Source organism: Anabrus simplex, chromosome 12, assembly GCF_040414725.1.
Source record: "Anabrus simplex isolate iqAnaSimp1 chromosome 12, ASM4041472v1, whole genome shotgun sequence".
Taxonomy (NCBI): Eukaryota; Metazoa; Arthropoda; class Insecta; order Orthoptera; family Tettigoniidae; genus Anabrus; species Anabrus simplex.
Window position 1 is genome coordinate 63,692,769 of NC_090276.1, and position 13,295 is coordinate 63,706,063.

At 38.1% G+C, this 13,295-nt stretch overlaps 1 protein-coding gene across 1 annotated transcript in view; it reads right to left on the reverse strand.

Annotated features, from left to right (window-relative positions):
- Positions 1–704: 704 nt before the first annotated feature.
- HBS1 (translation elongation factor EF-1alpha (GTPase) HBS1) overlaps positions 705–13,295 on the reverse strand; it is a 167,862-nt gene continuing 155,271 nt past the window's right edge. The window contains exon 13 of the mRNA XM_067156259.2: positions 705–10,418. Within this exon, the coding sequence (XP_067012360.2) occupies positions 10,410–10,418 (9 nt within the window). The 3' untranslated portion in view covers positions 705–10,409. The remainder of the gene's footprint in view (positions 10,419–13,295) is intronic.

Consider the following 13,295-nt stretch of genomic DNA (forward strand, 5'->3'; position numbering starts at 1 on the left):
AATCAGTGATCTTATCTTGTGGTGATGTGAGTTTCTCAATATTTCGCCATATGGGCAAGAACCTGGAATGTGAGCCAGTGTTTCTTTCTCTCTGGTGCATCTGCGACAGACGTTTCCGCCCTGAGTTCTGCCCGGATAGTTCGTACTGCAGAAACATTTGATGTTATCTTAATTGCCTCTCGCCATTCGCTACAAGGAAGTCCTTGGTGATGCCTAATCCAATTGTTGGCTGGAGTGTACTGTTTATACAGCAAATTGCCATTTCACAACTTCTTAGTTCTTGGCAGACTTTTCTTGGATTTGGAAGGTCACTGCCTTTATTGGAGAATCTGTTAACATCTGTGATGTTGAGGGCCTGTAAACAATGTGTCGTTTCGGATGACTGATCACGCATCTTTATAATGTAGATATTGCTGGCTCAGCGAAGAGCTTTGCATGCGTATATTCGTTGCAGATGTACTCCCTGGGTTACTTTAAAAAGTCTGAGGCCTTCGAATCTTAAATCGGAATACAGAGCACTATCGGGTGTATCCTTCTATGATCAGACGTATCAGGCTGTCTTGTCATTTCAGAACATGTGACAAAAATAGGCTGCTTTCCTGCATTCTGCAAATTAAAGACTTCACATTATTTACCAGCATGGCAGAATACCCTCCTTGCTTCTTTGGATATCAAAACAAAAATAAATGAAACAACACACAATATACTCTTGAAGAATATTTAATCACCATCATAATATATTTGTATTATTAGGACAATATTATGACCTTTTGTACACTTAAATAAAACGCACGTTCATTCATTCTTCGTTATAAATAATGAATTTACAGGAAATACAAAAGAGCCTAACTTCAGACTCTATAATACCACTTATCTATCACCAATAAATATATTTCACAAACAATGATACAAGGAAACAGTTCTCCATCTGTTACAAGAGAAGCACACGAATATAAGATTCATGTACCTCTCACATTTTCATCAGTCTATGAGGAGTCTTTCAGTATAGCAGCCATTGCCACTGCTCTTTATGTATGGAGAGAAGAAACTAATTTCACTAACATTCAGAGAGGTAGAAAGAAGACTATGTAAATTTAGATGAGCTAAATGTGTTTCTTTTTGTACAGTTAATTTAAGAAACCTTTTAAAGTTCATCCCATGGAGAAAATGTATAGACCAGTTGAAAAGCAGATAGAAAATGAAGAGAAATCTATGAGCTGGGAAAAAATTCTAAATTATCAAGTATAGTTAACACTAAAATGCCCATATGGAAATTACAAAATTAATTCTAGGAAAGGATTAATTATTGGCAAGTAACAGAGTTGAAATATCTTGGGTCTATGATTGCTTATCAAAGAGGTGAACATGAGAATTAACGCAAGCTAAATGAAGCAGCAAGCAACAACAGATGTCACTGCAATCATAAGATTAAAGACCACCCGAAATCCAAGATTTATTAGATCAATGTCCATCCCATTGCACAAGATTTGGCACTGCACCAATCCAGGAGAAAATATGCAAGTCAACCGCAATGGGCTGGATATTTGTCGTGAGTAGAAGTAGACATGACTACAAAGATGGACTACACACTGGAAGTTATCAGAAAGGGACCCAAGGAAGTATCTCAGCAATGACTGGCTGATCCAATACATGACAAGAAGAGCGCAAGTCTACACTCTAGGGTGGTCCATGACTAAATGACTGGAGACAGCAAAACCATATAGTGGACCCTGCCACTAAGCGAGACAAATGCTGATAAACAAATAATACTGGTGAGAATTTCAAGATATAAGGAATGTGAACTTCGAGGTTTCAACTGCCATTTTCTAATATTAAGATGTAAAGTTTCCATTATTTAGGAATGGAAAAGTTGATTGAGCTCTATGAAACGTCAGAATGTATGCAGTGACTACATGGAAAACTAAGGCAATATAGCTGAAACGATTCTGTATTTTTAATTCATCTTGTCTTTTCCTTGTTTCTCCTAAACAGGAAGAAGAAAATCTAGTCTGTGTCAAATGGGGAGAATTTTGGTCTCGACAGGCTACTCAAAATTATACAACCAAACGACTGCGACATTGTAGCGTTATCTCACCCACCCAATGTGCTGTGCTCTGTGGAAAACTTTACTACATTAAGTATCAGCTGCACTAGGCTAAAATACTTTTACTTCATAAAAATGACAGCAATGAAAACAACTTCCCTTTTGACAGACTATAGTCCAATCTGCCTTTAAAATATTACCTTAAATTTGAATACAGGCATCATATCAAGCAGGATATGGAAAAATATAAAGATCAAAGAGGGAAAGAGTGACTTACCTTTATAGGAATGAGTAAGATGCACCCATTGTAGGTAACAGCAACAAAAAGAATCTGAATTACTAATCAAGAAACCCAGGTTTTAGAGCCTATAAATATATTCTTTAAAAATTATTTTGATGGGTAAACCAGTATGACTCATGCTACAGAACACCATGGGTTGTAGCAATAATTATTAGTTAAATTATAACAAAAACCTAACAGGAAACATGCAAGATCAATTTATTATTGTGAAGTAATCAGATTTTGTGGATTTACTCAAGAAATATGTTTATGCCTCCAATTTGGAAAGTCTTTTTTTGGTCGTTCTTTTCAGTTTTCACGTAAGTAGTAAAAAATACTCAGCATACATTAATGTCAATATAGGAAATTCTACATACCAATAAATATCTTCATTCTATAATTTTACAACATAACCCTAATAAAAGGGACAGATTGTAGGATTTATAACATATGCAAGAATAAAAGCAGCAGGACATACCAAAATTATTATTATTATTATTATTATTATTATGTTTTTATTATTTGCTTTACGTCATAATGACAGATAGGTCTTATGGCAACAATGGGATAGGAAAGGGCTGGGAGTGGGAAGGTAGCAACTCACAATCTCTCGAAAGCAAGTTTATAGCTACGTGACCCATTATGGTTATCAACAGCCACTTGCTTGGTCGAAAATTATTTAATAATACAAAATATGCCTTCAATGTTTCGGAGTTAAAATACAGAGGACTTCAATTTAGAGCCAGTGTTGACAGCATGTTAGGACATAAAGTTACAGTAAAATGGGGATTATTTCCAATCAGCATTGTTGAGCACATACATTTTATATTTGTAAAATAACAATAATTTTTCAGATCCATGAAACATTTTCTCATTTTCAACCATTTTGCTAATTTTCCTGTTGGTTCAACCCTATGGTGATTATTTGTGAGCAGTATTAAATGATCATTAAAGGCAGAATAAGGGCAATTTATCAACCTAAGTATGGAAAAACAAAAAAATAGAGGAAGAGTGACATTTAGCAAGGACGCTTACACCAAAAGACATTTAAAAAAATTGAATTAAAAATATCAACCAGTGAGTAAAAAGCAGGCCCTGTGTTAAGTGGGAGCTCAACACAGAGGTGGGGGCTGGACATCTGTCAGCAACTACTCCCCCCACACCTCCATCTGAACTATGCCAGTCAATTTCAGCTCATAAAATGCTTCTTTCTGTGTGTATTTCACTGTTAAGTCCGTTTAGAACATCTTCCTCTGCCACATTTTCTGTACTGAAAAACTCTGACAAACTGCACGGCTGTTCATTCTCAAGTTCCAGCAAAGCAACCGAGCTTGTGTTTTATGCGATTGTTAACATCACCATCATAGCCATGGGACTTCCAGTCTTACCAGGAATCTGAACCATAGGTATTAATTTCCATTTCAAAAATCTCATTTCATGCATTGGCTGGGATTCAAACAGCAGCTGTCAAGGTTAGAAGTTGGTGATTATGTCACCTAGCTACCATACCTTCTTAAAGTAGAGATCATTAGCTGCTCCTACCTTCATTCTCCCGTTCTACAGGGTCTTTCTTTTTGGCTCTGTGCGAGTGCCCGGGGAGCTACATGGAAAGATGATAGCACGGCCGGGTGACTGATTTGCTAGATATATTGGTTCATGTTTGGCTGATGTGATCTAATGCAGTAGTGATTAAGTGATAAGACCCGCGTCTTCACTGCAATAATTTAGTATTGTGGTATTGATAGTGTGCTCAATGTGTTAGCTTTGGAATAGTGTAGTTTCCGTATGAATACAAAAGTTATTGTGTGTTTAATGAGTGATGTATACAGTAGAACAGCATAAATTCATTGTGTAGTGCTATGTGAAGAACTTTTGTTAGAGAGTGCCGCTCTCGATTTATTTGAAAATTTCCTGGTATCTCTCTCCCCATAGGAATATGATACGTAATTTAGTGAAGAAGTTCCACACCACCGGGTCCATTCCTAACAAGAAAACACACAGGAGACAAACTGTCTTAAAATCTTGATGAAATAGGAGTTCTCTTGGAAAGAACTCAAATAAAATCCCTGTCGCGTCTCGCCGTACAATCTAATGTGTACAATCTTCTGTCCACAAAGCAACAAAATTGTTAAAAGCCAAACCGTACAAACCCACCGCTGCCCAACATTTAAGAGGACCTGACAGTTTTTTTTTTTCCCTAGGGGCTTTACGTCGCACCGACACAGATAGGTCTTATGGCGACGATAGGATAGGAAAGGCCTAGGAGTTGGAAGGAAGCGGCCGTGGCCTTAATTAAGGTACAGCCCCAGCATTTGCCTGGTGTGAAAATGGGAAACCACAGAAAACCATCTTCAGGGCTGCCGATAGTGGGATTCGAACCTACTATCTCCCGGATGAAAGCTCACAGCCGCGCGCCTCTACGCGCACGGCCAACTCGCCCGGTACCTGACAGTTTTGCTAGGGTTCGATAGTGTAACTAGTTGCTTCAGTCCATTCACGATGGGCGTGTTGACCCAAACTTATACTTTTTTTAGTGATGAGGCACAGCTGCACTTAAGTGGCTATATAAATAGTCAAAATAATCGCTACTAGAGTGCAGAAAATCCCCACTAGCTGCATGTCCGTCCACTTCACGATGTAAAGATAGGAGTTTGGTGCGCAGTAAGTGCTTGCAGAAGTATAGGGCCTATATTTTTCTGTGAAACAATAAATGCGACCGCAGACATCATTCTCAGGCCATTCTTTTGAGTGTGCACGGAAGAAAGGAGTAATGGTTACTTCATGCAAGATAATGCGACGGCACACACTGCTGATCGGTCTATGGGGATAATATGGGAAGATTTCGAAGTTCGTGTGGTTAACTATCCTGGTAGATCTCCTGATTTAAATCTCTGTGATTATTATCTGTAGGGGATGCTGAAGGGAAAAATGTATGTGAACAACTCTCACACAAGAGAAGAACTACAAGAGAAAACTGCACAAGTTATTTCGAACATCACAGGAGCTGAGATTTACTGAGTGCCTTTAAATCTGTTCACAGGGTTCAGGCGTGTTTGACAGCTGAGGGCAAACATTTTAAACATCAAATGTAATACCAGGTATGTTTTAGACTAATAGTTTGACTAGAATCGAGCCTGCCAAGTTGGGTTCAGAAGACTAGTGCTCTACCGTCTGAGCTATTCAGACTGGTCAGACTGAGAAAACAACTAGTAAACTGTTGAGTGCAATATATTGTGGTGCACGTAAGCAAGCGTGTAATTTTACGTGACTGTTGCTATCACGATCACAGCCACGAGAGTTTTGTTTTATGTAGAATTGAGACAACATGAACATGACTTTTCACTTCATTATTTCCATAGAGCTCGATATTAAGGCAATAACTAAAATGCTGGAAACCAGTTGATATGTGGCATGATCTGTGTAGAGAAGGTGACCAATATTGAGATGTTAAACAACAGCCGGTATTCAAGAAGAAGAATGTTAATTTATAAACTACTAATTGTAACTGTACTCATATGCTCTGCCAGCCCAATGGTGTAGAAATAGTGTGCCTGCCTCTTACCCAGAGGCCTGCGGTTCAATTTCCAGGCAGTCCAAGATTTAAATTCTGATGATGATGATGCTTGTTGTTTATAGGGCCCTAACATCTAGGTCATCGGCCCCTAATGGTACGAAATGAGACAACATATAATGATCATTTAAAAGTCCAAAACTCATCCTCTGACCAGAATTCAAAACGTGATGAAGAATGAGTGGGTGAATATGAATTTAAAATAATCAGCGGGTCAAGCTCACAATACTGAAAGTTAAAAATAATTCCAAAATTAATCCACCAACTATAATTTTTTAAAAAGACGACGAACAATGATTATGAACTTAAAACAATCAGTGGATTTGATCCGCAGTGCCCCACTTTCCCAGAAACACTCTTAAAACAACAGTATATACTGACCAATGGGCTGCTTCCAAAGCAAAATCCTGAATCGATGATGCTTGTTGTCTAAAGGATCCAAAACACAGGTCAACGCGGCCCCTCAATGGTACTTATCACTACAAAAGCAAGAACCATGTTATTTCTCATGTAGCGGTACTAATCATAAGTAACGTAGACTTACGATATTCCATACATTGGGTAATACGCACAGGTAACGCAGACCTATGGTGTTTCTCACATTACGGTGCCACTCATAGGCAACGCAAACCCATGGTGATCCTCACCTAGGTGTACTAATTGCAGGGACTCGTACTATTCCCTGCTGTTCTGCATATAGTGGTACTAATCAAGGGTTATGTAAAACCCATACTATTACACCCAGTTGCTACTAATCACAAACCTATTGTTTACTTAACATGGTGGTACTCCTCTCAAGTAAATGCAACTCATAGTGTTCCTGGTGTGATGGTACTAATTACAAGTAGTCTCATGGTTCTAATTCAACCATCCCTTGGTCGCTCCTTTTTTTTCCGTCTCTTACGGCAGGCAGGGGATACCATGGGTGTATTCTTTGGCTGCGTCCCCCACCCACAGGGGGTATTTTAATTCTGGGTTGAGGGCTAGAGCAGGTTTCATTCAGATGAGGAACTATCTGATACGAGACACAGCAGACCTGGTCAAGAAAGCCAAGCAACATGGCTGAGAATATTGTGTAGCACTAGTTATGACCACATCTGGGTGGGCAAGCCAAGGTCCTAATAAGCTTATACCACAGGTTTCTTTCAATAAAAATAGCTAGTTAATCAGACTAAGATGAGATCTACGTGGGTGCAGCAAGGCCTATGGCACAGTGACCTAATAATGGATAGATGGATACATGCAAGTCAAGTCAGGCTGGCTGGATCCCCAGCAACTCCACCATCAGCAGTTGTACAGAGCCAAAGCTTCAATGAAGAGGTGAACTAGGGAACCTACGATGAATGATAATGATTGTTGTTTAAAGGAACTTAACAGTTAGGTCATCGGCCCCTAATGGTACAAGGTGCAACAAAATGAAACTATAATTAAACCTTCAAAATGTATCCACTGACTAAAATATAAAATGAATGATGATGAAAAAATGACCATGAATCCAAAACAATCAGTGGATCAAATTCACAATGCCTTGTTGTCCACAGGGGTCCAAAATCTAGGTCACCGGCCCCTCATGGTACCACTCGCAGGCAACTTAGACCCATGGTGTTCCTCACATAGTGAGACTAATCACAGGCCACCACGATGGTACCAATCACAGACAATGCCCAGATCTGTGGTGTTCCTCATATAAGGGTACTGCTCCTAGGTAACATAGATCCACGGTGTTCCTCACGTTGGTACTAATCGCAAGTACTCTTGGTGTCGTTCACCTATTGGTTCTAATCGTAGGCAATGCAAACCTACGGCATATCACACATTATGGTACCACCCACAGGCAACACAGGCCCACGGTGTTCCTCACATAATGGTACTACTCCCAGGCAACGCATACCCATGGTGTTCCTCACACTTAGTGGTACTACTCGTAGGTAATGCAGACTCATTATGAATTCAGGGGAACAAACACATTCCAGCACAGCATACAGCACCTTTTCTCGCATGGGCACTAATCAGCACAGCTGAGTGACCGCACCCCTGGCTCAGTGGGATACACATGATAGTACCAACCACAGACAATGCCCAGATCTGTGGTGTTCCTCATATAAGGGTACTGCTCCTAGGTAACATAGATCCAGGGTGTTCCTCACATGTTGGTACTAATCGCAAGTAATGTCGATCCATGGTTTCCTCACATAATGGTACTAATCTCTAGTGGTCTCATGGTTCAAATTCAACAATCCCTTGGTCGCCCCTTTTAGTTGCCTCTTACGACAGGCAGGGGATACCGTCCGTGTATTCTTTGTCTGCGTCCCCCACAGTATGGCTGACCCTATTTTAATTTCGTGTGGCTATTTCTAGCCGAGTGCAGCCCTTGTAAGGCAGACCCTCCGATGAGGGTGGGCGGCATCTGCCATTTGTAGGACACTGCGTTATTGTGGTGGAGGGTAGTGTTATGTGTGGTATGTGAGTTGCAGGGATGTTGGGGACAGCATGAACACCCAGCCCCCAGGCCATTGGAATTAACCAATGAAGGTTAAAATCCCCGACCCGGCCGGGAATCGAACCCGGGACACTCTGAACCGAAGGCCAGTGCGCTGACCATTCAGCCAACGAGTAGCACCTTTCAAAATACTCAGATGCACAAGTCGTGCATTGAATGTTGTTACTCAGCACCACCTATACCTCGGCAGCTTCCATACTGTCACAACTATAAATAAATAAGAGTGGGACTTTGGTGGAAGCTATCTTTTGTTTTGGCCTCGACCAAGAGACAGATGCAAAAATTCTGCATCCCTCAAGAAATAGCAACAGGGAGGAAAATTTAGATACAAAATTAATAATAACCATATGCCCTCAAAATTTTTTAGTATTCTAATTCAGAGTCCATACACTCCACAAGTTTACTAGTTATTATATTATGAATAAATAAATAAACAAATAGAGAAGCTAAACCAGAATCTATGTGATTATCAGTTCTTAAATTGTTTTGAGGGGAAAAGGACATTTTTAGCACATATTACATTTGCATTTTTTTATACTTGAAGTCCCTTAAAATTACATTTGTCAGAAAAAAAAAAATCTGTTTTGAGTTCTTTAAATTGTAACTTCTAAACTGGTCATTAATAGAGTCAAGATTTTTGAGATATCTCAATGAATCATATGATTCTGGTTACAAAAACAGTGATTTCGTTTTTTCAAATTACAATGGATTTAAGCGATAAGGCCAGTTTAAAACAAAATTTTCTTATTTTGTGACAAGTGCAAAACTGCAATGAAATTCATGGAAAATAGCCAGCTTGAAATTGCATTCCAATATCACATATGTGAAGGGAAACAGAAGTCGGAATTCTCAATTCGTCAGAAATACCGATTCATTTTAATATTCTATGAAATTGCTTAATAGTACGGCCATGTAGGGTGAAAGGATAATTTGTTATGTAATCTTGATTAGGGCTAAATTAGAGTCCTAATCAAGATTACATAAGAAATCATACATTATTATTAATACTGTTTCTTCTTCTTTGTCATTTGGGCTTACTGAGTATTCATATATCTTTCACATAAATAATTTACAAATCACACAAATGAGACTTGTTAGGAATAATTTTAGTAAATTTTAGCGATGAATTAAGGCCTATTTTATGAAATAATGCAAAAAAAATATTGTTTCTCTTTCGTAAAATAGTACATAAATTAATGCAAAAAAATTATGCCTCTGGTCATTATCATTTTACACAAAAATGGAAAAAGATCAGAAATTATTTTAATTTTGTAAACAACTATTGTCATATCCTGTGATAAGTAATTTCTCAAAATCATTATTTTAATTTTGTTACAACCTTTGTTATGTCCTGTGATATATAATTTCTCAAAATCAGCACTCTATTGTTAAAACCAAACTCCTTGCACGATTAATCCATCTGAATGTTTAGCTTATTTTGTCTGTAAGAGAAAGTTTGGTTTCTATGTCCATTAGTCCTGTATTTTCCTGTATCACATTTTGCTACCCTCAGAGGGAAGCAGTTTGAAAGAGGGTTTTTACATGAACTAGTAGATGCTTATAATTTACCCTTTTTATTTGAACACAAAAAACAGATACTACAAAAAAAATCATTTCAGGTTGCAGGAAAATAACCACCTTCCATAAAAGAAAGCACCATGTTAAGAGCATTTCTTTTCATTTACAAGAGAAATAAAATGTGAATATTTGTCAATTAGACACAAGAATTGGAACAGTCAAGGAAGAAGAATAAAAAGAGTAACTTTTCTATACAGAATCAGGTAACCTGTGACACAGTTATAAGCTATTTCCTTGAATCATTGTTAAGTGGCAACAGACTTACATCAGAACACTCTTCATTTAAAACGGAAAGGATGGTGAAATCAAACGCAGACAACAATATAAAATAAAAAAAATAATTGATAAAAATTGAGATGTTGAGTGTAAAAGATTCTTCTTGCTTTGTAGTCTTCTGGATCAGTCCAAATGGTCATGCCATTTATAGAGTTCACCATCAGTATATCTGAAACAATTGTAATAAGAATGAATCAGTCGTGAAAGAAATTTACTTCGACTTATTTTTGAGAACTTCAGGGGAAATATCAGAATTATGATGCATTACCTGGCAATTACAATACAAACAGTGGACGGCCTCTTATCAGAACTGGCCTGCTCAGGACCAGACCCTTGCTTGGATAACAACAACTCAACAGGTTTTAAACATTATTTTGAATATATTTTACCGTGATTAGGAATGGTGTTGGTTTCATCATGAGTAAAGATCTAGGAGGAGTCGCTGACATTCAGTATGTTAGTGAGAGAATAATAAAGGTGACTGTTCATTTAGGGAAAGAAAAACTATGGTACAGGTGTATGCACTTCAAACTGGATGTTGTCAAGAGGATAAGAACCAGTTTCTTGATGATTTGGAAAAAGTTACTAGTAAAGAGAGAGTAATCATTATAGGAGATCTGAATGCACAGATTGTGACAGATAGAACAGGATATGAGAACGTAATGGGACCTCATGGATATGATGGAAGAAATATAGAAGGTGAACATCTCCTTGACTTCTGTATGAGGAATGGGTTGGTGGTGAAAAATAGTTAGTTCAAGAAGAGACAGAGCCATAAGATAATACGACACAGTTGGGATGGACTACAAAAGACTGTAAATGATTATGCCATCTCAGATGAAGAAAGGAGCAGAATGGTAACAGATGTCAGAGCAATATCCAGCAGAGCCTTGACAGTGACCACCGTCTATTAGTAGCGTACCTGAGAAACCTCTATGTGCTAAACGTACAGAACAGGAAAATGCCAAAAATCAAAGTATGGGAACTCCAGAACACAGATAAGAGAACTGAGTATCAGAACTGGATAAAAACCCTGTTATGAAGAGAAAAGGGAAAATGGAGAGGCAGAATGGACCAGACTAAGGGACACATTGGTTAAAGAAGCAACTGAAGTTTGTAGAAAGACAAGTATGAAAACAGGGAAGAAGGAAACACCGTGGTGGAATGAAAGAGTGAGAGCAGCAGTCAAGGAAAGAAATCTCTTGCGGAAAGAAAGGGTAACAAAAAGCAATATAAATTGCAAAAGGTCCACCTTTTCAATACAAAATAATTATGTTGTTCAATTTGAATTACATTTTAATTTGGCTACTCAGTACCGGTTTCAACGTTGTTAGAAGAAATATTCACAATGTGTACTGTATTTACCCTATTCTAAGATCGGCTGATGATCACGTTACAATAGAGTAAATTAACGTATTATTTGGGTCCACCTTTTCAATACAAAATGTAAATAGTTTAAATTACATAAATGATTAGGGACTAGTTTCAACCTAGTAATAGGTCATCGTCAGCCTAAAGCAAAATTAAAACACAAATAATGAAGAAATTAAACAATGTAAAGACACGTACGGTCTCATAAAAGTACATACCATGTGAGATATTGTGCAGCACTATGTTAAAAAATAACTCTCTGAAAGAGATACATAATAAGTCCAGTGCATATTAAAAAGATGTTATAGATAGGAATCCTTGAGTTGATGGAATATGCTGGCTCCTTTAAGATGCAGGTATCCAACTGAAGAACCACCGAGCCGAAGTCACGTCGTTTATTTACGATTAAAGACCAGTACGCCGTATAGCATTAAAAAGTTGATAGGGATGGAAATTTTTCAGTTGTTGGTCAAGGAATTCAACATATGCTGGCTTCTTAAATTTGCTGCTGTATATTCGAAGAACAACTCAGATGAAGTTACGTCGTTTTTTAAAGATATTCATAGACATAAAAACACATGGATGCTGGAAAGGCTCTTCAGTTTTTTGGAACTTGAAGGAAGGTAATTGTTGCGCATGGAGGCTTAAGAATCCAGAGATGCGCTACATTATGTTAAAAAATAGAGATCCATAAAAAGGTCCCGTGCGCCGAAACCGAGTAACCGAACAACATAATTATTTTGTACTGAAAAGATTGACCTTTTGCAATTTATACTGCTTTTTGTTATTCTCAGTTCAATATGGATTCAGGATGAAGTTTTTAACTTTAAAAGGAAAGAAAGGGATCGGGAGAAAATTAAACCAGATCTTACTAGAGACGAGGCAAAGATCAGAAACCTGAACAATTATACCGAAACAAGAAACTGGATGTTAAAAGAACAGTTACAGAAAAAAAGACCAAGGCATGGAATATATTCACTCAGAAACTGGAGGGAGACAGCAGAGGCAATAAGAAACTACTGTATAGTGTTATCAGAGGTAAAAGGAAACCAATGAATACCATAAATGTACTTGAAGATGAAAACGGAAATCTGGTTAGGACAGAAAGTGACATGAGAGAAGTCCTGAAGAACCATTTCGACCACCTACTGAATAGACCAGTTCAAGAACAAAATACAGAAATGGAAATCCAAGTCTACAATGAGGAACCTCTTATCACCTGGACAGAAACTGAGACAGCCTTAAAATCTATGCCTAAAGGAAAATCTTCAGGTGCAGATGAAGTGAATGCAGATATGATGAAGGCAGCAGGCATCCAGGGTATACAATGGCTGCACAGAGTACTAAATGCCAAAGTACCATACTGGGAGAAAGGCAAGAACCTGATCATTGTATTCCTGGATATAGGAAAGGACTATGATAGTGTTATAAGAGATAAGATCTGGGAGTGCATGAGGAAAAGAAATGTGCCTGAAGAACTGGTAAGGAAAATTCAGATGTTGTACAAAGACTGTACTAGCAATGTACAAATTGGTAAAGGTCGGTCATCATGGTTTGAAACCAAGAGTGGAGTTCAACAAGGAAGTGCACTGTCCCCACTACTGTTCATCACTGTTATGGACAATATAATGAAGAATATAAAGGAAAAGTTAGGTGAACTTAATGCAGTGGACCT